The following is a 25,652-nucleotide window of genomic DNA, read 5'->3' as shown; positions in this document are numbered from 1 at the left end:
ATCCATCCCTACAAATATATGAATGTATTATTAACCCTGCATTATAATTGTAATGGAGATGTTTATTTCGTTATGGATCCATAACAAATTATTATGGGAATAAATATCACTGAATGACATGTTGTCAACGATTTCAGCACTGTTTCATGCTGCTCTGAGACAAGCATGGGGACTGGTATTATTTTCACTGAATCTCTGTTTGGGTATTGGTTAGCCTACAATTAGGGTGTGAAAATGTTAGGATTATTTTGCTCTTAGTACAGTAGCCTACTCCCGACCAGTCACGTTGTACAGCGCCATATGTTCCCAACGGAAACCCTGAGGGTTTTTCATTTTTCTTGGAATAGAAACACCATAATATTAATCAAATTAATGAAGCTATATTTCTTAAAATGAATCCCATATACTATGTCCTTACAAAAAAAAATCTTAAATTATCTAGTACAGCCAATATTAATGCCAATATTAATGCTCAAATTCTTCTCAAAGAGGCCCTCTGGTGGTCAAACTAGCACTAACTCACAACAATGGCTGACACTCAAATAAAGTGCCATAGAATTCTGCGGCAACCCGCAAGGTGTGCTGCAGTGCGACGCAACTTTTAAAGGATGAACCACCGTACATATACAGTGCCAGTCAAACGTTTGGATACACCTACTCATTCCAGGGTTTTTCTTTATTTTTACTATTTTCTACATTGTAGAATAATAGTGAAGACATCACAACTATGAAATAACACACATGGAATCATGTAGTAACCAGAAAAGTGTTAAACAAATCAAAATATATTTTATACTTGAGATTTTTAAAAGTAGCCACCCTTTGCCTTGATGACAGCTTTGAACACTCTTGGACACACCTACTGAGATATAAGCTGACAGAGACGGATGGAGTCTTATCTCCCTCCCTCCTCATCATGGACAAAATCAAGACAAAGCCAGGCAACTTGTCCCATCAAGCCAGGGCGTTCTGAGTTGGCTCCATGTTTCGAACCACACACACCCACCTGCACGAGCCAGACCTAGATGAATCTCTCGGTCCCAGGCCTCCACGGGACACTGCACAGGGAGCAAATATTTTCATTTTCACTGCGAGTCAGGATTCAATCATTTTTCCTGTCTCTTGGATTTGTACCGATCAATTTCAGCCGCTCTCCCATTAGGGAAGGGAGAAAAAGAGAGACAGAAAGAGAGCGAGACAGAGACACAGAGAGAAAGAGTGACAGAGAGACCGAGAGAGAGAAGAGAGAGAAAGAAAGAGAGAGAGAAGACAGACAGATGGACAGAGAATGAGTGGCAGCATACAGAGGGAGGGACAAACAGATTGTTTTCAGCATCTACATTTTCGGTCACAACTTGCAGACTTGTTTACGTGTTGCTGTGCGTTTTGTTGTCAACCTTACTTTGCTACCTGACAACTTTACGGTATTTACTTTTTAATTACTGTTTATATTTTTGGTTTTTCCTTCACTCTTTTTTCCTTCAACTTTTTCACTCCGGACGCTTTATCTGGATGTGGTTCGTCAGGACCTCCAACAGCCGAAGCTAACTATTAACATTAACATGCCTTCTAATTTCAGTTGCTGTACTCATAATATACAGGAGAACGATAGCCTTGTGCTACAAGCCCAGCTTCAGACGCAATCGTTAGGAAAAGGTAATTTCAGCGTAGGAAAGGATGAAACAGCGCCTGTGCCACCAGTAAGTACAGATAGTAGTGTTAGTATGCTGTAGGAATGCTCAACCGGTGTCGCTCAATCAGCCGACAGAAACTTTCAACCGGTTTTCCCCATTAAGCGACGAGTCGGAGTCAGAGGCTGAGCCTTCTCTTGTCTCTACTCCTCCTGTTACGGGGTCTGAGATGCCGAAGCTTCCCACCATTAGCTCTGACAAATTGAAAACCCTAGTCATTGGCGACTCCATTTGTAAGTCGCTCTGGATAAGAGCGTCTGCTAAATGACTTAAATGTAAATGTAAATTACCCGCAGTATTAGACTTAAAACGAATCCTCCAGCGATCATACGCTGTTTACCATGGGGCATGGCTACCGACGTTAAGGCTAATCTGAAGATGGTGCTGGCTAAAGCTAAAACTGAGATAGAGATATTGTTATCCACGTCGGCACCAACGATGTTAGGATGAAACAGTCAGAGGTCACCAAGTGCAACATAGCTTCAGCGTGTAAATCAGCTAGAAAGATGTGTCGGCATCGAGTAATTGTCTCTGGCCCCCTCCCAGTTAGGGGGAGTGATGAGCTCTACAGCAGAGTCTCACAACTCAATTGCTGGTTGAAAACTGTTTTCTGCCCCTCCCAAAAGATAGAATTTGTAGATAAGTGGCCCTCTTTCTGGGACTCACCCACAAACAGGACCAAGTCTGACCTGCTGAGGAGTGACAGACTTCATCCTAGCTGGATGGGGTGCTCTCATCTTATCTACCAATCTACATAGACAGGGCTCTAACTCCTCTATCTCCACAATGAAATAGGGTACAGGCCAGGCAGCAGGCTGTTAGCCAGCCTGCCAGCTTAGTGGAGTCTGCCACTAGCACAGTCAGTGTAGTCAGCTCAGCTATCCCCATTGAGACCGTGTCTGTGCCTCGACCTGGGTTGGGCAAAACTAAACATGACGGTGTTTGCCTTAGCAATCTCACTAGGATAAAGACCTCCTCCATTCCTGTCATTATTGAAAGAGATCGTGATACCTCACATCTCAAAATAGGGCTACTTAATGTTAGAACCCTTACTTCAAAGGCAATTATAGTCAATGAACTAATCACTGATCATAATCTTGACATGATTGACCTGACTGAAACATGGCTTAAGCCTGATGAATTTACTGTGTTAAATGAGGCCTCACCTCCTGGCTACACTAGTGACCATATCCCCCGTGCATCCCGCAAATGCGGAGGTGTTGCTAACATTTACAATAGCAAATTTTTATTTACAAAAAGAAAAATGTAATTTTCGTCTTTTGAGCTGCTAGTCATGAAGTCTATGCAGCCTACTCAATCACTTTTTATAGCTACTGTTTACAGGCCTCCTGGGCCATATACAGCGTTCCTCATTAAGTTCCCTGAATTCCTATCGGACCTTGTAGTCATAGCAGATAATATTCTAATTTTTGGTGACTTTAATATTCACATGGAAAAGTCCACAGACCCACTCCAAAAGGCTTTTGGAGCCATCATCAACTCAGTGGGTTTTGACCTACTCACTGTCACAGTAATACTCTGGACCTAGTTTTGTCCCATGGAATAAATGTTGTGGATCTAATGTTTTTCCTCATAATCTTGGACTATCGGACCACCATTTTATTATGTTTGCAATTGCAACAAATAATCTGCTCAGACCACAACCAAGGAACATCAAAAGTCGTGCTATAAATTCACAGACAACCCAAAGATTCCTTGATGTCATTCCAGACTCCCTCTGTCTACACAAGGACGTCAGAGGACAAAAATCAGTTAACCACCTAACTGAGGAACTCAATTTAACCTTGCACAATACCCTAGATGCAGTTGCACCCCTAAAAACTAAAAATATTTCTCATAAGAAACTAGCTCCCTGGTATACAGAAAATACCCGAGCTCTGATGCAAGCTTCCAGAAAATTGGAACGGAAATGGCGCCACACCAAACTGGAAGTCTTCCGACTAGCTTGGAAAGACAGTACCGTGCAGTATCGAAGAGCCCTTACTGCTGCTCGATCATCCTATTTTTCCAACTTAATTGAGGAAAATAAGAACAATCCTAAATTCCTTTTTGATACTGTCACAAAGCTAACTTAAAAGCAGCATCCAAGAGAGGATGGCTTTCACGTCAGCAGTAATAAATCCATGAACTTCTTTGAGGAAAAGATCATGATTATTAGAAAGCAAATTACAGACTCCTCTTTAAATCTGTGTATTCCTTCAAAGCTCAGTTGTCCTGAGTCTGCACAACTCTGCCAGGACCTAGGATCAAGAGAGACACTCAAGTGTTTTAGTACTGTATCTCTTGACACAATGATGAAAATAATCATGGACTCTAAACCTTCAAGCTGCATACTGGACCCTATTCCAACTAAACTACTGAAAGAGCTGCTTCCTGTGCTTGGCCCTCCTATGTTGAACATAATAAACGGCTCTCTATACACCGGATGTGTACCAAACTCACTAAAAGTGGCAGTAATAAAGCCTCTCTTGAAAAAGCCAAACAGTGACCCAGAAAATATAAAAAACTATCGGCCTATATCGAATCTTCCATTCCTCTCATCATTTTTTAGAAAAGGCTGTTGCGCAGCAACTCACTGCCTTCCTGAAGACAAACAATGTATACAAAATGCTTCAGTCTGGTTTTAGACCCCATCATATCACTGAGACTGCACTTGTGAAGGTGGTAAATTACCTTTTAATGGCATTAGACCGAGGCTTTGCATCTGTCCTCGTGCTCCTAGACCTTAGTGCTGCTTTTGATACCATCGATCACCACATTCTTTTGGAGAGATTGGAAACCCAAATTGGTCTACACGGACAAGTTCTGGCCTGGTTTAGATCTTATCTGTCGGAAAGATATCAGTTTGTCTCTGTGAATGGTTTGTCCTTTGACAAATCAACTGTAAATTTCGGTGTTCCTCAAGGTTCCGTTTTAGGACCACTATTGTTTTCACTATATATTTAACCTCTTGGGGATGTCATTCGAAAACATAATGTTAACTTTCACTGCTATGCGGATGACACACAGCTGTACATTTCAATGAAACATGGTGAAGCCCCAAAATTGCCCTCACTAGAAGCCTCTGTTGCAGACATAAGGAAGTGGATGGCTGCAAACTATCTACTTTTAAACTCGGACAAAACAGAGATGCTTGTTCTAGGTCCCAAGAAACAAAGAGATCTTCTGTTGAATCTGACAATTAATCTTAATGGTTGTACAGTCGTCTCAAATAAAACTGTGAAGGACCTCTGCGTTACTCTGGACCCTGATCTCTCTTTTGACGAACATATCAAGACTGTTTCAAGGACAGCTTTTTTCCATCTACGTAACATTGCAAAAATCAGAAACTTTCAGTCCAAAAATGATGCAGAAAAATTAATCCATGCTTTTGTTACTTCTAGGTTAGACTACTGCAATTCTCTACTTTCCGGATACCCGGATAAAGCACTAAATAAACTTCAGTTAGTGCTAAATACGGCTGCTAGAATCCTGACTAGAACCAACAAATTTGATCATATTACTCCAGAGCTAGCCTCCCTACACTGGCTTCCTGTCAAGGAAAGGGCTGATTTCAAGGTTTCACTGCTAACCTACAAAGCATTACATGGGCTTACTCCTACCTATCTCTCTGATTTGGTCCTGCCGTACATACAGTGGGGAGAACACGTATTTGATACACTGCCGATTTTGCAGGTTTCCCACTTACAAAGCATGTAGAGGTCTGTAATTTTTATCATATGTTCACTTCAACTGTGAGAGACGGAAAAACCCAGAAAATCACATTGTATGAGTTTTAAGTAAGTAATTTGCATTTTTATTGCAATGACATAAGTATTTGATCACCTACCAACCAGTAAGAGTTCCAGCTCTCACAGACCTGTTAGTTTTTCTTTAAGAAGCTGTATTAATAACTGCACCTGTTTGAACTCGTTACCTGTATAGAAGACACCTGTCCACACACTCAATCAAACAGACTCCAGCCTCTCCACAATGGCTAAGACTAGGAAACCAGGGTTACAATTGTAGACCTGCACAAGGCTGTGATGGGCTACAGGACAATAGGCAAGCAGCTTGGTGAGAAGGCAACAACTGTTGGCGCAATTATTAGAAAATGGAAGAAGTTCAACACGACGGTCAATCACCCTCGGTCTGGGGCTCCATGCAAGATCTCACCTCGTGGGGCATCAATGATCATGAGGAAAGTGAGGGATCAGCCCAGAACTACACGGCAGGACCTGGTCAATGACCTGAAGAGAGCTGGGACCACAGCCTCAAAGAAAACCATTAGTAACACACTACGCCATCATGGATCAAAATCCTGCAGTGCATGCAAGGTCCCCCTGCTCAAGCCAGCGCATGTCCAAGCCCGTTTGAAGTTTGCCAATGACCATCTGGATGATCCAGAGGAGGAATGGGAGAAGGTCATGTGGTCTGATGAGACAAAAATATAGCTTTTTGGTCTAAACTCCACTCGTCGTGTTTGGAGGAAGAAGAAGGATGAGTACAACACCAAGAACTCCATCTCAACCGTGAAGCATGGAGGTGGAAACATCATTCTTTGGGGATGCTTTTCTGCAAAGGGGACAGGATGACTGCATCGTATTGAGGGGAGGATGGATGGGGCCATGTATTGCGAGATCTTGGCCAACAACCTCCTTCCCTCAGTAAGAGCATTGAAGATGGGTCGTGGCTGGGTCTTCCAGCATGACAACGACCCGAAACACACAGCCAGGGCAACTAAGGAGTGGCTCCGTCAGAAGCATCTCAAGGTCCTGGAGTGGCCTAGCCAGTCTCCAGACCTGAACCCAATAGAAAATCTTTGGAGGGAGCTGAAAGTCCTTATTGCCTAGCGACAGCCCCGAAACCTGAAGGATCTGGAGAAGGTCTGTATGGAGGAGTGGGCCAAAATCCCTGCTGCAGTGTGTGCAAACCTGGTCAAGAACTACAGGAAACGTAATTGCAAACAAAGGTTTCTGTACAAAATATTAAGTTCTGCTCTTCTGAAGTATCAAATACTTATGTCATGCAATAAAATGCAAATTAATTACTTAAAAATCATACAATGTGATTTTTGGGATTTTTGTTTTAGATTCCGCCTCTCACAGTTGAAGTGTACCTATGATAAAAATGACAGTTCTCTACATGCTTTGTAAGTAGGAAAACCTGAAAAATCGGCAGTGTATCAAATACTTGTTCTCCCCACTGTACCTAAACGTACGCTACGGTCACAAGACACAGGCCTCCTAACTGTCCCTAGAATTTCTAAGCAAACAGCTGGAGGCAGGGCTTTCTCCTATAGAGCTCCATTTTTATGGAATGGTCTGCCTACCCATGTGAGAGATGCAAACTCGGGCTCAACCTTTAAGTCTTTACTGAAGACTCATCTCTTCAGTGGGTCATATGATTGAGTGTAGTCTGGCCCAGGAGTGTGAAGGTGAACGGAAAGGCTCTGGAGCAACGAACCACCCTTGCTGTCTCTGCCTGGCCGGTTCCCCTCTTTCCACTGGGATTCTCTGCCTCTAACACTATTACAGAGGCTGAGTCACTGGCTTACTGGTGCTCTTTCATGCTGTCCCAAGGAGGGGTGCGTCACTTGAGTGGGTTGAGTCACTGATGTGATCTTCCGTCTGGGTTGGCGCCCACCCTTGGGTTGTGCCGTGCCGGAGATCTTTGTGGGCTATACTCGGCCTTGTCTCAGGATGGTAAGTTGGTGGTTGAAGATATCCCTCCAGTGGTGTGGGGGCTGTGCTTTGGCAAAGTGGGTGGGGTTATATCCTTCTTGTTTGGCCCTGACCTGGGGTATCATCGGATGGGGCCACAGTGTCTCCTGACCCCTCCTGTCTCAGCCTCCAGTATTTATGCTGCAGTAGTTTATGTGTCGGGGGGCTCGGGTCAGTTTGTTATATCTGGAGTACTTCTCCTGTCTTATCCGGTGTCCTGTGTGAATTTAAGTATGCTCTCTCTAATTCTCTCTTTTTCTCTCTCTCTCTCTCTCTCTCTCTCTCTCTCTCTCTCTCTCTCTCTCTCTCTCTCTCTCTCGGAGGACCTGAGACCTAGGACCATGCCTCAGGACTACCTGGCATGATGACTCCTTGCTGTCCCCAGTCCACTTGGCCGTGCTGCTGCTCCAGTTTCAACTGTTCTGCCTGTGATTATTATTATTTGACCATGCTGGTCATTTATGAACATTTGAACATCTTGTCCATGTTCTGTTATAATCTCCACCCGGCACAGCCAGAAGAGGACTGGCCACCCCTCATAGCCTGGTTCCTTCCTTGGTTTTGGCCTTTCTAGGGAGTTTTTCCTAGCCACCGTGCTTCTACACCAGCATTGCTTGCTGTTTGGGGTTTTAGGCTGGGTTTCTGTACAGCACTTTGAGATATCAGCTGATGTATGAAGGGCTATATAAATATATTTGATTTGAGATAGAGAGTGAATGGTAGAGAAATAGATGTTGATGGACAGAGGGAAAGAAAGAGAAAGAGAGGATGAGAGAGAGAGATGGAGAGAGGAAGAGAGAGAGAGAGCGAGAGGAAGCAAGAGAGATAGAGAGAGGAAAAGAGAGAGAAAAATATTTCCTAATGCCTGCCAACACATCCCCCAGCCCCTCATTCAGGACCGGTGACATCATCAAATAGTGCCATTCTACAGAGTAGTTGCTCTCTCTTCCTAGTGTTAAAGCAGAGTCAGACCCCTCCACTCTGACAACAGTCTGTGTGTGTGTGTGTGTGTGTGTGTGTGTGTGTGTGTGTGTGTGTGTGTGTGTGTGTGTGTGTGTGTGTGTGTGTGTGTGTGTGTGTGTGTGTGTGTGTGTGTGTGTGTGTGTGTGTGTGTGTGTGTGTGTGTGTGTGTGTGTGTGTGTGTGTGTGTGTGTGTGTGTGTGTGTACGTGCATGCATGTGTGATGACAGGACAGATCCCATGCATTTAAATCTTCCATAACTCAGCCCTGCATTATCAGCCAATTAAGATAAGCTTTGAAAATGATAAGGCCAGACAGATATGCAGCCAGGCCTGAGGAATCAATTTTACGTATAGTACAGCAAGTTACTGTTATGTATAAAAAACGTATTAAACACAGTCTGTCAAACTCATGAGAAAACACCACACCACATTCTATTCTCTAATAAATCCACGAGACAAATCTGTGCAGCATGTTCCTGTCTTGTCAAACCAAAGTTACCACGTCATTCTGAAACTCCATCCAATACAGGCAACATGTTTATTACAATAGATCCATGTCAGACAACGACTTCAGAGAGCGCTGTCCTAGTCTCTGTTCTAGTCTCTGTCCTAGTCTCTGTCCTAGACTATGTTCTAGACTCTGTCCTAGACTCTGTTCTAGACTCTGTTCTAGTCTCTGTTCTCGACTATGTTCTAGACTCTGTCCTAGACTCTGTTCTAGACTCTGTTCTAGACTCTGTTCTAGACTCTGTCCTAGACTCTGTTCTAGTCTCTGTTCTAGACTCTGTTCTAGTCTCTGTTCTAGACTCTGTCCTAGACTCTGTTCTAGTCTCTGTCCTGGACTCTGTTCTAGACTCTGTCCTAGACTCTGTTCTCGACTATGTTCTAGACTCTGTTCTAGACTCTGTCCTAGACTCTGTTCTAGTCTCTGTCCTGGACTCTGTCCTAGACTCTGTCCTAGTCTCTGTTCTCGACTATGTTCTAGACTCTGTTCTAGACTCTGTCCTAGACTCTGTTCTAGTCTCTGTCCTGGACTCTGTCCTAGTCTCTGTTCTAGTCTATGTTCTAGACTCTGTTCTAGACTCTGTTCTAGACTCTGTTCTAGTCTCTGTTCTCGACTATGTTCTAGACTCTGTCCTAGACTCTGTTCTAGACTCTGTTCTAGACTCTATCCTAGTCTCTGTTCTCGACTATGTTCTAGACTCTGTCCTAGACTCTGTTCTAGACTCTGTTCTAGTCTCTGTCCTGGACTCTGTCCTAGTCTCTGTTCTCGACTATGTTCTAGACTCTGTTCTAGACTCTGTTCTAGTCTCTGTTCTCGACTATGTTCTAGACTCTGTCCTAGACTCTGTTCTAGACTCTGTCCTAGTCTCTGTTCTCGACTATGTTCTAGACTCTGTCCTAGACTCTGTCCTAGACTCTGTTCTAGACTCTGTCCTAGACTCTGTTCTAGTCTATGTTCTAGACTCTGTCCTAGACTCTGTTCTAGACTCTGTCCTAGACTCTGTTCTAGATTCTGTCCTAGTCTCTGTTCCAGTCTCTGTCCTAGACTCTGTTCTAGTCTCTGTCCTAGACTCTGTTCTAGTGTCTGTCCTGGACTCTGTCCTAGACTCTGTCTTAGTTTCTGTCCTAGACTCTGTCCTAGTCTCTGTCCTAGTGTCTGTCCTAGACACTGTCCAAGACTCTGTCTTAGTCTCTGTCCTAGACTCTGTCCTAGAATCTGTTCTAGACTCTGTTCTAGACTCTGTTCTAGACTATGTTCTAGACTCTGTCCTAGTCTCTGTCCTAGACTCTGTCCTAGTCTCTGTCCTAGTCTCTGTTCTAGTCTCTGTCCTAGTGTCTGTTCTAGACTCTGTTCTAGTCTCTGTTCTAGTCTCTGTCCTAGTCTCTGTTCTAGTCTCTGTCCTAGTGTCTGTTCTAGACTCTGTTCTCGACTATGTTCTAGACTCTGTCCTAGTGTCTGTTCTAGACTCTATTCTCGTCTCTGTCCTAGTCTCTGTTCTAGACTCTATTCTCGACTCTGTTCTAGTCTCTGTTCTAGACTCTGTTCTAGACTCTGTTCTAGTCTCTGTTCTAGACTCTGTTCTAGACTCTGTTCTAGTCTCTGTTCTAGACTCTGTTCTAGACTCTGTTCTAGACTCTGTTCTAGATTCTGTCCTAGTCTCTGTTCCAGTCTCTGTCCTAGACTCTGTTCTAGTCTCTGTCCTAGACTCTGTTCTAGTGTCTGTCCTGGACTCTGTCCTAGACTCTGTCTTAGTTTCTGTCCTAGACTCTGTCCTAGTCTCTGTCCTAGTGTCTGTCCTAGACACTGTCCAAGACTCTGTCTTAGTCTCTGTCCTAGACTCTGTCCTAGAATCTGTTCTAGACTCTGTTCTAGACTCTGTTCTAGATTATGTTCTAGACTCTGTCCTAGTCTCTGTCCTAGACTCTGTCCTAGTCTCTGTCCTAGTCTCTGTTCTAGTCTCTGTCCTAGTGTCTGTTCTAGACTCTGTTCTAGTCTCTGTTCTAGTCTCTGTCCTAGTCTCTGTTCTAGTCTCTGTCCTAGTGTCTGTTCTAGACTCTGTTCTCGACTATGTTCTAGACTCTGTCCTAGTGTCTGTTCTAGACTCTATTCTCGTCTCTGTCCTAGTCTCTGTTCTAGACTCTATTCTCGACTCTGTTCTAGTCTCTGTTCTAGACTCTGTTCTAGACTCTGTTCTAGTCTCTGTTCTAGACTCTGTTCTAGACTCTGTTCTAGTCTCTGTTCTAGACTCTGTTCTAGACTCTGTTCTAGTCTATGTTCTGTACTCTGTTCTCAACTTCTCAACGCTCTAACCATTAGGCTACTGCCGCCCCATTTCTACCTGCCGCCCCATTTCTACCAGCCGCCCCATTTCTACCAGCCGCCCCATTTCTACCAGCCGCCCCATTTCTACCAGCCGCCCCATTTCTACCAGCCGCCCCATTTCTACCAGCCGCCCCATTTCTACCAGCCGCCCCATTTCTACCAGCCGCCCCATTTCTACCAGCCGCCCCATTTCAGCCTGTCTTTTAACAATTGCTGGGAAGGAGACTGGGAACTGTTATATATTTCTATCGGGAGAGGGAGGGAGGGAGCCTAAAGGGAGAAAAGGAGAGGGAGGGAGGGAGCCTAAAGGGAGAAAAGGAGAGGGAGGGAGGGAGCTTAAAGGGAGAAAAGGAGAGGGAGGGAGGGAGCCTAAAGAGAGAAAAGGAGAGGGAGGGAGGGAGCCTAAAGGGAGAAAAGGAGAGTGAGGGAGGGAGCCTAAAGGGAGAAAAGGAGAGGGAGGGAGGGAGCCTAAAGGGAGAAAAGCAGAGGGAGAGAGGAGCCTAAAGGGAGAAAAGGAGAGGGAGGGAGCCTAAAGGGAGAAAAGGAGAGGGAGGGAGCCTAAAGGGAGAAAAGGGTGCATAGTGAGAGTGAGGAGAAAAACAGAGATGCAGACATATAGGCAAGGAGAGGGAAAGAGGAGGACACAGAGGAGGACACAGAAAAGGACCAAGAGGAGGACACAGAGGAGGACAAAGAGGAGTATAGAGGAAGAAGGAGGACACAGAGGAAGAAAGAAGAGGACACGGAGGAGTATAGAGGAAGACAAAGAGGACTCAGAGGAGGACTCAGAGGAGGACACAGAGGAGTATAGAGGAGGACACAGAGGAAGACACAGAGGAGGACACAAAGATGCAGAGAAAGAGGAGTATAGAGGAAGAGAGAGAGAGAAAAGTGGGGAAGTTCCTGAGTTACTCACCTACCTACCTCTCTCTCTCTACCTCTCTCTCTACCTCTCTCTACCTCTCTCTCTACCTCTCTCTCTCTACCTCTCTCTCTCTATCTCTCTCTCTCTACCTCTCTCTCTCTACCTCTCTCTCTACCTCTCTCTCTACCTCTCTCTCTCTCTACCTCTCTCTCGACCCCTCTCTCTCTACCTCTCTCTCTCCTCTCTCTCTACCCCTCCCCCCCTCCCTCCCTCTATGAGAGATCATTGATGTTGATGAGAAAAGACTGAGTAAATCTGTACCTGTTGCAGAGAATGCTGCAGTATAATTACAGACAGACAGAAACACACACAGATGCATGGACGCACAAAGGAAAATGGTGAGAGCCAATCAGTTAATAATTTAACGGTTAGTGAGTCATTTAACTGTTAGTGACTGATATTGCACCCATGGTAAACACAATAAAACATTTAGTGTAATGAAATGACTTGTGGGAATCAACTTGCCACATTGTATGGTTATACTTAGGCTTATAGCGTTGAACGTAACATGATGCCACCAACCTGGGAGTTGTGCTTTTAATTAGCTTCCACACCGTTCACATTAACTAGAAAGGCACCTGGGAGACGGCTGTCTAAATTATTATGCGCGGCACTGTAGCTACAATTAAAACTACTAAAACTCTTCAGTAAGTATGTCAAATTAGTATTATTCTAACGCTTTCTCCATCCTGCCTCCAAGGGCTTTCTCCATCCTGCCTCCAAGGGCTTTCTCCATCCTGCCTCCAAGGGCTTTCTGCCTCCAAGGGCTTTCTCCATCCTGCCTCCAAGGGCTTTCTGCCTCCAAGGGCTTTCTCCATCCTGCCTCAAAGGGCTTATCTCCAACCTGCCTCCAAGGGCTTTCTCCATCCTGCCTCAAAGGGCTTTCTCATTTACATTTACATTTAAGTCATTTAGCAGACGCTCTCCATCCTGCCTCCAAGGGCTTTCTCCATCCTGCCTCAAAGGGCTTATCTCCAACCTGCCTCCAAGGGCTTTCTCCATCCTGCCTCAAAGGGCTTTCTCCATCCTGCCTCCAAGGGCTTTCTCCATCCTGCCTCAAAGGGCTTATCTCCAACCTGCCTCCAAGGGCTTTCTCCATCCTGCCTCAAAGGGCTTTCTCCATCCTGCCTCCAAGGGCTTTCTCCATCCTGCCTCAAAGGGCTTATCTCCAACCTGCCTCAAAGGGCTTTCTCCGTCCTGCCTCCAAGGGCTTTCTCCATCCTGCCTCAAAGAGCTTTCTCCATCCTGCCTCAAAGTGCTTTCTCCATCCTGCCTCCAAGGGCTTTCTCCATCCTGCCTCAAAGGGCTTTCTCCATCCTGCCTCCAAGGGCTTTCTCCATCCTGCCTCAAAGGGCTTTCCAAGTTAAGGCAATATTCAGACATGGTCAGTGAGCAGTAAAAAGTAGCCGTCTAATCTCTGTGTGATTGGATGAAGGGTAATAATGGTATTGCATTCCCTGAACATCAGAAATAAAGCCTTCGCTTTCCAGCTCAGTGTAATCTGCTTAACAACATCATCGCTTCAGCTGTCAGCCCCTGTTGTAGAGCAGGAGAGTGAACCCCACAAATCTACCGCAGTGGAATGTGAGTGTGTTTGTGTTGTCTGTAAATCGGTGTGAGTGTGTGCATCGTTGTGAATGTATGAGGTTGTGTGTCTGTTGATGTGTATGCCTGTGAGTGTCTGTGAGTGTATGTGAGTGTGTGAGAGTGTGTGTGAGTGTGTGAGAGTGTGTGTGGAGGTTTATTAAATCCACATCACCTCAGCGTCACATAGCAGGCGCCTCTGCATCTCCTCCTTCTTCCCAAGCTTCAGAGTAAATAAACCACTGCAGAAGTAAGAATGATACGTCTCTGTCTTTCTGTGCTGCAATCAACAATACGGACTGACGCCCCAACAGAACGCAGCGCTCCATCACTTCACTTCAATAACCAAGGAGCTATTCTAATAATGCAAACACAAGCAAGCACGAACACCCCCCCCCACACACACACACCCACACCCACACACACCCACCCACACCCACACACACACCCCCCCACACACACACCCACACCCACACACACCCACCCACACACACCCACCCACACACACACCACCCACACCCACACCCACACACACACACCCACCCACACCCACCCACACCCACACACACCCCCCACACACCTTCCCTTCCGCTCTAATAATAAAGGCCCAGCTTCCTGACAGTGTGTATGCTCTCTCTAACAGTAACAAAGATGTTCCTTCTCAGACGGGAAGTAATCAATGCCGTTTTTCATGCCACTTAGAGCAAAGCCGAGCCAGTTCCTTTAAGCCAGTTCCTTTAAGCCAGTTCCTTTAAGCCAGTTCCTTTAAGCCAGTTCCTTTAAGCCAGTTCCTTTAAGCCAGTTCCCTTAAGCCAGTTCCTTTAAGCCAGTTCCTTTAAGCCAGTTCTTTTAAGCCAGTTCCTTTAAGCCAGTTCTTTTAAGCCAGTTCTTTTAAACCAGTTCCTTTAAGCCAGTTCCTTTAAGCCAGTTCTTTTAAGCAGTTCCTTTAAGCCAGTTCCCTTAACCATTTCCTTTAAGCCAGTTCCTTTAACCAGTTCCTTTAAGCCAGTTCCCTTAACCAGTTCCTTTAAGCCAGTTCTTTTAAGCCAGTTCCCTTAACCAGTTCCTTTAAGCCAGTTCCGTTAAGCCAGTTCCTTTAACCAGTTCCTTTAAGCCAGTTCCTTTAAGCCAGTTCCTCTAAGCCAGTTCCTTTAAGCCACTTCCTTTAAGCCACTTCCTTTAAGCCACTTCCTTTAAGCCAGTTCCTTTAAGCCAGTTCCTTTAAGACAGTTCCTTTAAGCCACTTCCTTTAAGCAACTTCCTTTAAGCCAGTTCCTTTAAGCCACTTCCTTTAAGCGACTTCCTTTAACCACTTCCTTTAAGCCAGTTCCTTTAAGCCACTTCCTTTAACCACTTCCTTTAAGCCACTTCCTTTAAGCCAGTTCCTCTAAGCCAGTTCCTTTAAGCCACTTCCTTTAAGCCAGTTCTTTTAAGCCAGTTCCTTTAAGCCAGTTCCTTTAAGCCAGTTCCTTTAAGCCAGTTCCTTTAAGCCACTTCCTTTTAAGCCAGTTCCTTTAAGCCAGTTCCTTTAAGCCACTTCCTTTAAGCCACTTCCTTTAAGCCAGTTCCTTTTAAGCCAGTTCCTTTAACCACTTCCTTTAAGCATCCTCATTATCACGTCAGTTTGCCCTGTAATAATCTAACCTAAGAAATGATGATGCTAACCAAAAACACTGTCTTTCTCAACACAGTCAAAGATATGTCCCAGGCCCCCAAGTTAAGACCAGTGACCTTATTTCTATGTATGCCCAGGCTGGAGTGTTTACCGTGGGTCACGGTGAAGGACAATACCTGACTGTGTCCAACAGCACCCTGCCAGACAAGGTGGACATGTTTTTCTTTTCATTACCTCCCTGAGAAGCAGAAGGCAAATATTTGCATTACAGACCTCAGATGGCTCGTGCTAGTCCTGCATACAAACAACCACCGTTCATATCGGACGGCCTGAGAATAGACTGTGGTGTTGCTGGGTTACGGTGTGTGTGTGTGTGGTTGTTCTGTGGTTGCCAGGGACATAACAGGTTGCCTCTCTTACCCACGGCCTTGCAGGTCTTGGTGCTGGGGTCCATCTCATAGCCCTGATAACATTCACACTTGAAGTCTCCTTTGTAGTTGATGCAGATCTGGCTGCAGGAGTCAGGCTTTTCACACTCATCTATGTCTGGGGAGAGAAGTCACAAATCCATCAATAACACAGGACCCACTCTGTCTCCAAACAGACAGGAGAACAAGGGGTATTACGTAGAGATATATCTAAGTACTGTGTCGAGGATGTGTCGAGGATGAAATGATGTGTGGTCCTTCTTACCTAATTCTGATGCACACTTTTGCAGATGTTATAATAACTACCCACATGTACTTTTCCTCAGCCAACAAGACAAGTAATGAACAGTAAAATCACTAGCCTACAGAATGTTAATCTACTATCCCGCATAGCAGAAAAGTTGACCTATTCTATTGGTCAGCTTGGCGAGAAAAAAAAGCCAATTCTAAACAGTCTGGGACAGTTTGTGGACGATAGATTCCAAATTCATACAACCAGTAGGCCTAGGATGAATAACACACGTTAAGATGCAACAGATAAGACAGTTTAGCGTAAAATGTTGATAAAGTATTATTATATACATTATAAGCGAACAATGCACACAAGGCAGTAGGCAAGAATGTTCCTTCCTTAACGCAATTAGTGGGAAAACACTGTTGACTAAAGTGCACTACACAATCAAGTGGTTTCATGTGACAGAGATTAAAATATCAATAATACATTTTGAAATAAGGGAGATCTAACTACTAACATGGGTTGCTAATATGACTAGGATTGTGCCTTTGGCTACAGGACAACGAAATAAAGTTTATAGAAAATAATTGCCTCCACGGATATGGACTGATTTTGGCTACAGGCTGCTTTGAAGCAAGGTAAGACATGCCTCAAGGTTTCAAACAATGAAGTATATATTTTCAAAATGCATACTGCTTCTAGCTCATTGCAAATTGGTGTGTGACGTGCTGATGAAGCCTGCTTTCCGTTGCCTTTGCATTTGCTGTTTGAGCAGCTCTCCCTTTGGCGGACAGATTTTCCACTCAAAGGCTCTGCATGTGTGTGATATTACCAATATACTGTACACACGCGCCAATCCAATTCCATGAAATTACGAATTCCATTATATTATACAAATTAACCTAAAGACCGATAAGCATGACCAATCAAATATATTTCCATAGACTGGTATTGTCATTAATGAAGAGGCTGTAATATATTTCCATAGACTGGTATTGTCATCAATGAAGAGGCTGTAATATATTTCCATAGACTGGTATTGTCATCAATGAAGAGGCTGTAATATATTTCCATAGACTGGTATTGTTATTAATGAAGAGGCTGTAATATATTTCCATAGACTGGTATTGTTATTAATGAAGAGGCTGTAATATATTTCCATAGACTGGTATTGTCATCAATGAAGAGGCTGTAATATATTTCCATAGACTGGTATTGTTATTAATGAAGAGGCTGTAATATATTTCCATAGACTGGTATTGTTATTAATGAAGAGGCTGTAATATATTTCCATAGACTGGTATTGTTATTAATGAAGAGGCTGTAATATATTTCCATAGACTGGTATTGTTATTAATGAAGAGGCTGTAATGTATTTCCATAGACTGGTATTGTTATTAATGAAGAGGCTGTAATATATTTCCATAGACTGGTATTGTCATCAATGAAGAGGCTGTCATATATTTCCATAGACTGGTATTGTTATTAATGAAGAGGCTGTAATATATTTCCATAGACTGGTATTGTCATCAATGAAGAGGCTGTAATATATTTCCATAGACTGATATTGTTATTAATGAAGAGGCTGTAATATATTTCCATAGACTGGTATTGTTATTAATGAAGAGGGTGTAATATATTTCCATAGACTGGTATTGTCATCAATGAAGAGGCTGTAATATATTTCCATCGACTGGTATTGTTATTAATGAAGAGGCTGTAATATATTTCCATCGACTGGTATTGTCATCAATGAAGAGGCTGTAATATATTTCCATAGACTGGTATTGTCATCAATGAAGAGGCTGTAATATATTTCCATAGACTGGTATTGTCATCAATGAAGAGGCTAAAATGTATTTCCATAGACTGATATTGTCATCAATGAAGAGGCTGTAATGTATTTTTTCACCATGGGTTTGTTTCTTCTCCTGGACATTTGGTTGGTGCCAATTTTATTCATCAGGCTTTTCAACAAAAAAAACATCTGCCAAAAGCTGGCTATTACTGGCTAACGGAAACCCTGAACGGGAATGAGAGCCATTTTGTTGTGTTGAAGTAAGGTTTTAGATTGGGTCCTGTACCGTCACAGGTCTTGTCTGAGAGGGACAGGTTGTCTGGCCTTGTACCTTCACAGGTCTTCCTGTTTGGCCCTATTTCCGGATGGGGCCACACTCCTGACCCCTCCTGTCTCAGCCTCCAGTATTTATGCTGCAGTAGTTTATGTGTCGGGGGGCTAGGGTCAGTTTGTTTATCTAGTACTTCTCCTGTCTATTGGTGTCCTGTGTAAATCTAAGTGAAGAGTTCTCTAATTCTCTCCTTCTCTCCTTCTTTTGTCATCGGAGGAATAGAACCATGAGGACTACCTGACATGATGACTCCTTGCTGTCCCCAGTCCACCTGGCCATGCTGCTGCTCCAGTTTCAACTGGCCTGGGCCCTAGGACCATGTCCCAGGACTACCTGACATGAGGACTCCTTGCTGTCCCCAGTCCACCTGGCCATGCTCCTGCTCCAGTTTCAACTGTTCTGCCTTACTATTATTCAACCATGCTGGTCATTTATGAACATTTGAACATCTTGCCACGTTCTGTTATAATTCCACCCGGCACAGCCAGAAGAGGTTTGCTCTCTCTTTCTCTTTCTTTCTCTCCTCGGAGGACAGCCCTAGGACCGTGCCCCAGGACTACCTGACATGATGGCTCCTTTTCAAGTCCACCTGAAAAAAACTGTTCTGCCTTATTAATTTGACCATGCTGGAACATTTGAACATCTTGGTCATTTTCTGTTATAATCTCTACCTGACAGCCAGAAGAGGAATGGCCACCCCACATAGCCGGTTTTCTCTAGGTTTCTTCCTAGGTTTTGGCCTTTCTAGGGATTTTCCTAGCCACCGTGCTTTTACACCTGCATTGTTTGCTGTTTGGGGTTTTAGGCTGGGTTTCTGTACAGCACTTTGAGATATCAGCTGATGCACGAAGGGCTATATAAATAAATTTGATTTGATTTGTCTGAGAGGGACAGGTTGTCTGGCCTTGTACCTTCACAGGTCTTGTCTGAGAGGGACAGGTTGTCTGGCCTTGTACCATCACAGATCTTGTCTGAGAGAGGCAGGTTGTCTGGTACTCTACCTTCACAGGTCTTGTCTGAGAGGGACAGGTTGTCTGGTACTCTACCTTCACAGGTCTTGTCTGAGAGGCACATGTTGTCTGGTACTCTACCTTCACAGGTCTTGTCTGAGAGGGACAGGTTGTCTGGTACTCTACCTTCACAGGTCTTGTCTGAGAGGGACAGGTTGTCTGGTACTCTACCTTCACAGGTCTTGTATGCGAGGGACAGCTTGTTTGGTACTCTACCTTCACAGGTCTTCTTGTCCATTAGTTGGTATCCAGAGGGACAGTCACACACATAGCCAATCCTCCTGTCTCTGCAGATGTGAGAGCAGCCTCCATTTTTGTCTGCGCACTCATTCACACCTAGAGAGAGAGGTAGGGAGAGAGAGTGAGGGAGAGAGAGAGAGAGAGAGAGATGGAGGGGGGGGAGAGTGAGGGAGAGAGAGAGAGAGAGAGAGAGAGAGAGAGAGAGAGAGAGAGGGGAGAGAGGGATGAAAGGAGGAATAGAGGGAGGGAGTTAAACATCAATAAAACAACCAATGTATTGTGTGTGTGTGTACCTGGGGAGACTCTAGGGGAATATGTAGCTATCAGACACCTGGAACCAGTCCAGAATGCACTGGGGCTCAAGAGGGGGCAGCTATTCGTCAGGTCCCCCTGTCTAATCTGATTCCCTCAGAGGAGCAGTTCTCCTTCCCTTGTCCCTCCATCCATCCATCCCTCCTCCTCCCCATATCCCTTTCCTTTCTCCCCTTATCCCTCCCTCCATCCATCCATCCATCCCTCCTCCTCCCCATATCCCTCTCCTTTCTCCCCTTATCCCTCCCTCCATCTCCCTCCATCCATCCATCCATCCCTCCTCTTTCTCCCCATATCCCTCCATCCTCCATCCATCCATCCCCATCCATCCTCCATCCATCCATCCATCCATCCCATCCATCCATCCCCATATCCCTCCCCATATCCCCTCCTTTCTGCCCTTATCCCTCCCTCCATCCATCCATCCATCCATCCATCCATCCATCCATCCATCCCTCCTCCCCATATCCCTCTCCTTTCTCCCCTTATCCCTCCCTCCATCCATCCATCCCTCCTCCCCATATCCCTCTCCATATTTCTCCCCATCCATCCATCCATCCCTCCTCCCCCTCCCTCCCTCCATCCATCCATCCATCCTCCCTCCTCCCCATATCCCTCTCCTTTCTCCCCTTATCCCTCCCTCCCTCCATCCATCCCCCCTCCCCATATCCCTCTCTTTTCTCCCCTTATCCTTCCATCCATCCATCCATCCCTCCTCCCCATATCCTTCTCCTTTCTCCCCTTATCCCTCCCTCCGTTCTGAAGAGAGAGAGATAGAAAAGTTAACAGCCATATGGACAGATCAGAGGGGAAGTTCCTGAGTTACTCACCTACCTACCCCTCTCCCTCCCTCCCTCCCTCCCTCCCTCCCTCCCTCCCTCCCTCCCTCCCTCCCTCCCTCCCTCCCTCCCTCCCTCCCTCCCTCCCTCCCTCCCTCCCTCCCTCCCTCCCTCCCTCCCTCCCTCCCTCTATGAGAGATCATCTGATTATCGAAGTAAATCTGCAGACCTCAGTGATGATGAGAATAGACTGAGTAAATCTGTACCTGTTGCAGAGAATGCTGCAGTATAATTACAGACACAGTTAGTGAGTCATTTAACGGTTAGTGAGTCATTTAACGGTTAGTGAGTCATTTAACGGTTAGTGAGTCATTTAACTGTTAGTGAGTTTTTAACTGTTAGTGAGTCATTTAACGGTTAGTGAGTCATTTAGCGGTTAGTGAGTCATTTAACGGTTAGTGAGTCATTTAACGATTAGTGAGTCGTTTAACTGTTAGTGAGTCATTTTATGGTTAGTGAGTCATTTAACGGTTAGTGAGTCATTTAACGGTTAGTGAGTCATTTAACTGTTAGTTAATCATTTAACGGTTAGTGAGTCATTTAACGCTTAGTGAGTGATATTGCACCCATGGTAAACACAATAAAACATTTAGTGTTGTGAAATGACAACATTACATATTCACTCACATGGTTTCACTAGTACATAAGACATGTAATATGTCTGTCTATAAGTATAACATGTACGGCAAAGATGTAATGTCTCAGATGTTAATGTCCAGCATACCAAATCCTGCTATTTCATGATTACAAAAGATAGTGCTGAAGCTGATCTGAATGTTGACACACGGTTGACCAATCAGAAACACAGAGCTAGAGGTTCCGGAGCATTCCACTGTGAGGTCCATGACTAAAGAGCTCTAAATTGTAATTCTCTATGGTAGGGAGCTAATCTATATGGTGCCTTATGGGTAGTGTAGTCAGAACACGTTTCCAAGGCCATGAACACTCGAGGGAAGAGTTGGACTTTGATGGGAGAGAGAGAGCTGAGAGTTGTCCTGATGTACTCTCCCTTGATGAAATTAAGCTCTAATTACTAGCACAGTGGCCATCTGCATGTTAATTGGATGCTAATAAGTGTGTGTGTGTGTGTGTACATTTATTAGTGTACAGTGTGTATGAGTTTGTTTATGCATGTGTGTGTGTGTGTGTGTGTGTTGTGTGTGTGTGTGTGTGTGTGTGTGTGTGTGTGTGTGTGTGTGTGTGTGTGTGTGTGTGTGTGTGTGTGTGTGTGTGTGTGTGTGTGTGTGTGTGTGTGTGTGTGTGTGTGTGTGTGTGTGTGTGTGTGCGTGCGTGTGTGTGTATGTGTGTAGCTCACCACACTCCTTCATAGGTTCATCTGACCAGTCCTTGCAGTCTTTGACAGCATCACACACCTTGCTGCTGTTGATACACTGTCCATTCTTGCACATGAACTTCCTGGGGCCATCACACTTAGTGACTGGGAAAGAGAGAGGGTAGAAAAATATAATGATCATTACCTTGAAACAAGTGTTCGATTTCCAATGCATGTCACCACTACTCTGATCCCTCTGACCAGATAGCATCAAATAAGCTGGTTCCCAGACACCTCCGTCCAGCGTAATCAGCTTGTGGGCAATAAGTAACAATCATACAACGTTAGGTATAATGTACTGTAATACATCCTACTACTACACTGTACAGTAAAACACCCTGATACTACACTGTTCTGTAATACATCCTGATACTACACTGTACAGTAATACATCCTGAAACTACACTGTACTGAAATACATCCTGATACTACACTGTACTGTAATACATCCTGATACTACACAGTACTGTAATACATCCTGATACTACACAGTACTGTAATACATCCTGATACTACACTGTACTGTAATACATCCTACTACTACACTGTACTGTAATACATCCTGATACTACACAGTACTGTAATACATCCTGATACTACACTGTACTGTAATACATCCTGATACTACACAGTACTGTAATACATCCTGATACTACACAGTACTGTAATACATCCTGATACTACACTGTACAGTAATACATCCTGAAACTACACTGTACTGAAATACATCCTGATACTACACTGTACTGTAATACATCCTGATACTACACAGTACTGTAATACATCCTGATATTACACTGTACTGTAATATATCCTGATACTACACTGTACTGTAATACATCCTACTACTACACTGTACTGTAATACATCCTGATACTACACAGTACTGTAATACATCCTGATACTACACTGTACTGTAATACATCCTGAAACTACACTGTACTGTAATACATCCTGATACTACACAGTACTGTAATACATCCTGGAACTACACTGTACTGTAATACATCCTGATACTACACTGTAATACATACTGATACTACACTGTACTGTAATACATCCTTCTACTACACTGTACTGTAATACATCCTGATACTACACTGTACAGTAATACATCCTGATACTACACTGTACAGTAATAGATCCTACTACTACACTGTACTGTAATACATCCTACACTGTACTGTAATACATACTACTACTACACTGTTCTGTAATACATCCTGATAGTAAACTGTACTGTAATACACCCTACTACTACACTGTACTGAAATACATCTGGATACTACACTGTACTGAAATACATCCTGATACTACACTGTACTGAAATACATCCTGATACTACACTGTACTGTAATACATCCTGATACTACACTGTTCTGTAATACATCCTACTACTACACTGTTCTGTAATACATCCTGATACTACACTGTACTGTAATACATCCTGATACTACACTGTACTGAAATACATCCTGATACTACACTGTACTGTAATACATCCTGATACTACACTGTACAGTAATACATCCTGATACTACACTGTACTGAAATACATCCTGATACTACACTGTACTGTAATACATTGTACACTGTACTGTAATACATACTACTACTACACTGTACTGTAATACATACTACTACTACACTGTACTGTAATACATACTACTACTACACTGTACTGTAATACATCCTGATACTACACTGTATAGTAATACATCCTGATACTACACTGTTCTGTAATACATCCCGATACTACACTGTACAGTAATACATCCTGATACTACACTGTACAGTAATACATCCTGATTCTACACTGTACAGTAATACACCCTGATACTACACTGTACAGTAATACATCCTGATACTACACTGTTCTGTAATACATCCTGATACTACACTGTACAGTAATATATCCTGATACTACACTGTACAGTAATAAATCCTGAAACTACACTGTACTGAAATACACCCTGATACTACACTGTACTGTAATACATCCTGATACTACACAGTACTGTAATACATCCTGATACTACACTGTACTGTAATACACCCTGATACTACACTGTACTGTAATACATCTTGAAACTACACTGTACTGTAATACATCCTGATACTACACTGTAATACATACTGATACTACACTGTACTGTAATACATCCTACTACTACACTGTACTGTAATACATCCTCATACTACACTGTACTGTAATACATCATACTACTACACTGTACTGTAATACATCCTACACTGTACTGTAATACATCCTACTACTACATTGTACTGTAATATATCCTGATACTACACTGTACTGTAATATATCCTGATACTACACTGTACTGTAATACATCCTGATACTACACTGTACAGTAATACATCCTGATACTACACTGTTCTGTAATACATCCTGATACTACACTGTACAGTAATATATCCTGATACTACACTGTACAGTAATAAATCCTGAAACTACACTGTACTGAAATACACCCTGATACTACACTGTTCTGTAATACATCCTGATACTACACTGTACAGTAATACATCCTACTACTACACTGTTCTGTAATACATCCTGATACTACACTGTTCTGTAATACATCCTACTACTACACTGTTCTGTAATACATCCTGAAACTACACTGTACTGTAATACATCCTGATACTACACAGTACTGTAATACATCCTGAAACTACACTGTACTGTAATACATCCTGATACTACACTGTAATACATACTGATACTACACTGTACTGTAATACATCCTTCTACTACACTGTACTGTAATACATCCTGATACTACACTGTACTGTAATACATCCTGATACTACACTGTACTGTAATACATCCTACACTGTACTGTAATACATCCTACTACTACATTGTACTGTAATATATCCTGATATTACACTGTACTGTAATATATCCTGATACTACACTGTACTGTAATACATCCTGATACTACACTGTAATACATCCTACTACTACACTGTACTGTAATACATCCTGATACTACACTGTACTGTAATACATCCTGATACTACACTGTACAGTAATACATCCTGATACTACACTGTACAGTAATACATCCTACTACTACACTGTACTGTAATACATCCTACACTGTACTGTAATACATACTACTACTACACTGTTCTGTAATACATCCTGATAGTAAACTGTACTGTAATACACCCTACTACTACACTGTACTGAAATACATCTGGATACTACACTGTACTGAAATACATCCTGATACTACACTGTACTGAAATACATCCTGATACTACACTGTACTGTAATACATCCTGATACTACACTGTTCTGTAATACATCCTACTACTACACTGTTCTGTAATACATCCTGATACTACACTGTACTGTAATACATCCTGATACTACACTGTACTGAAATACATCCTGATACTACACTGTACTGTAATACATCCTGATACTACACTGTACAGTAATACATCCTGATACTACACTGTACTGAAATACATCCTGATACTACACTGTACTGTAATACATTGTACACTGTACTGTAATACATACTACTACTACACTGTACAGTAATACATACTACTACTACACTGTACTGTAATACATCCTGATACTACACTGTACTGTAATACATTGTACACTGTACTATAATACATACTACTACTACACTGTACTGTAATACATACTACTACTACACTGTACTGTAATACATCCTGATACTACACTGTTCTGTAATACATCCCGATACTACACTGTACAGTAATACATCCTGATACTGCACTGTACAGTAA

General features: G+C 43.4%; 1 protein-coding gene across 2 annotated transcripts in view; it reads right to left on the bottom strand.

Moving 5' to 3' along the window:
* The window catches only part of LOC123996644 (low-density lipoprotein receptor-related protein 8-like), a 405,748-nt gene that overhangs the window by 85,713 nt on the left and 294,383 nt on the right, over positions 1–25,652 (bottom strand). For both annotated transcript variants that reach the window (XM_046300197.1, XM_046300196.1), the window contains exons 7-9: positions 21,837–21,959; positions 19,347–19,466; positions 15,749–15,874 (exon numbers count right to left, since the gene is read on the bottom strand). In XM_046300197.1, the coding sequence (XP_046156153.1) occupies positions 15,749–15,874; positions 19,347–19,466; positions 21,837–21,959 (369 nt within the window). The remainder of the gene's footprint in view (positions 1–15,748; positions 15,875–19,346; positions 19,467–21,836; positions 21,960–25,652) is intronic.

Source organism: Oncorhynchus gorbuscha, linkage group LG15, assembly GCF_021184085.1.
Source record: "Oncorhynchus gorbuscha isolate QuinsamMale2020 ecotype Even-year linkage group LG15, OgorEven_v1.0, whole genome shotgun sequence".
NCBI lineage: Eukaryota > Metazoa > Chordata > Actinopteri > Salmoniformes > Salmonidae > Oncorhynchus > Oncorhynchus gorbuscha.
The sequence above is the reverse complement of the archived record's forward strand: the minus strand, read 5'-3'. Positions and strand labels throughout refer to the sequence as shown.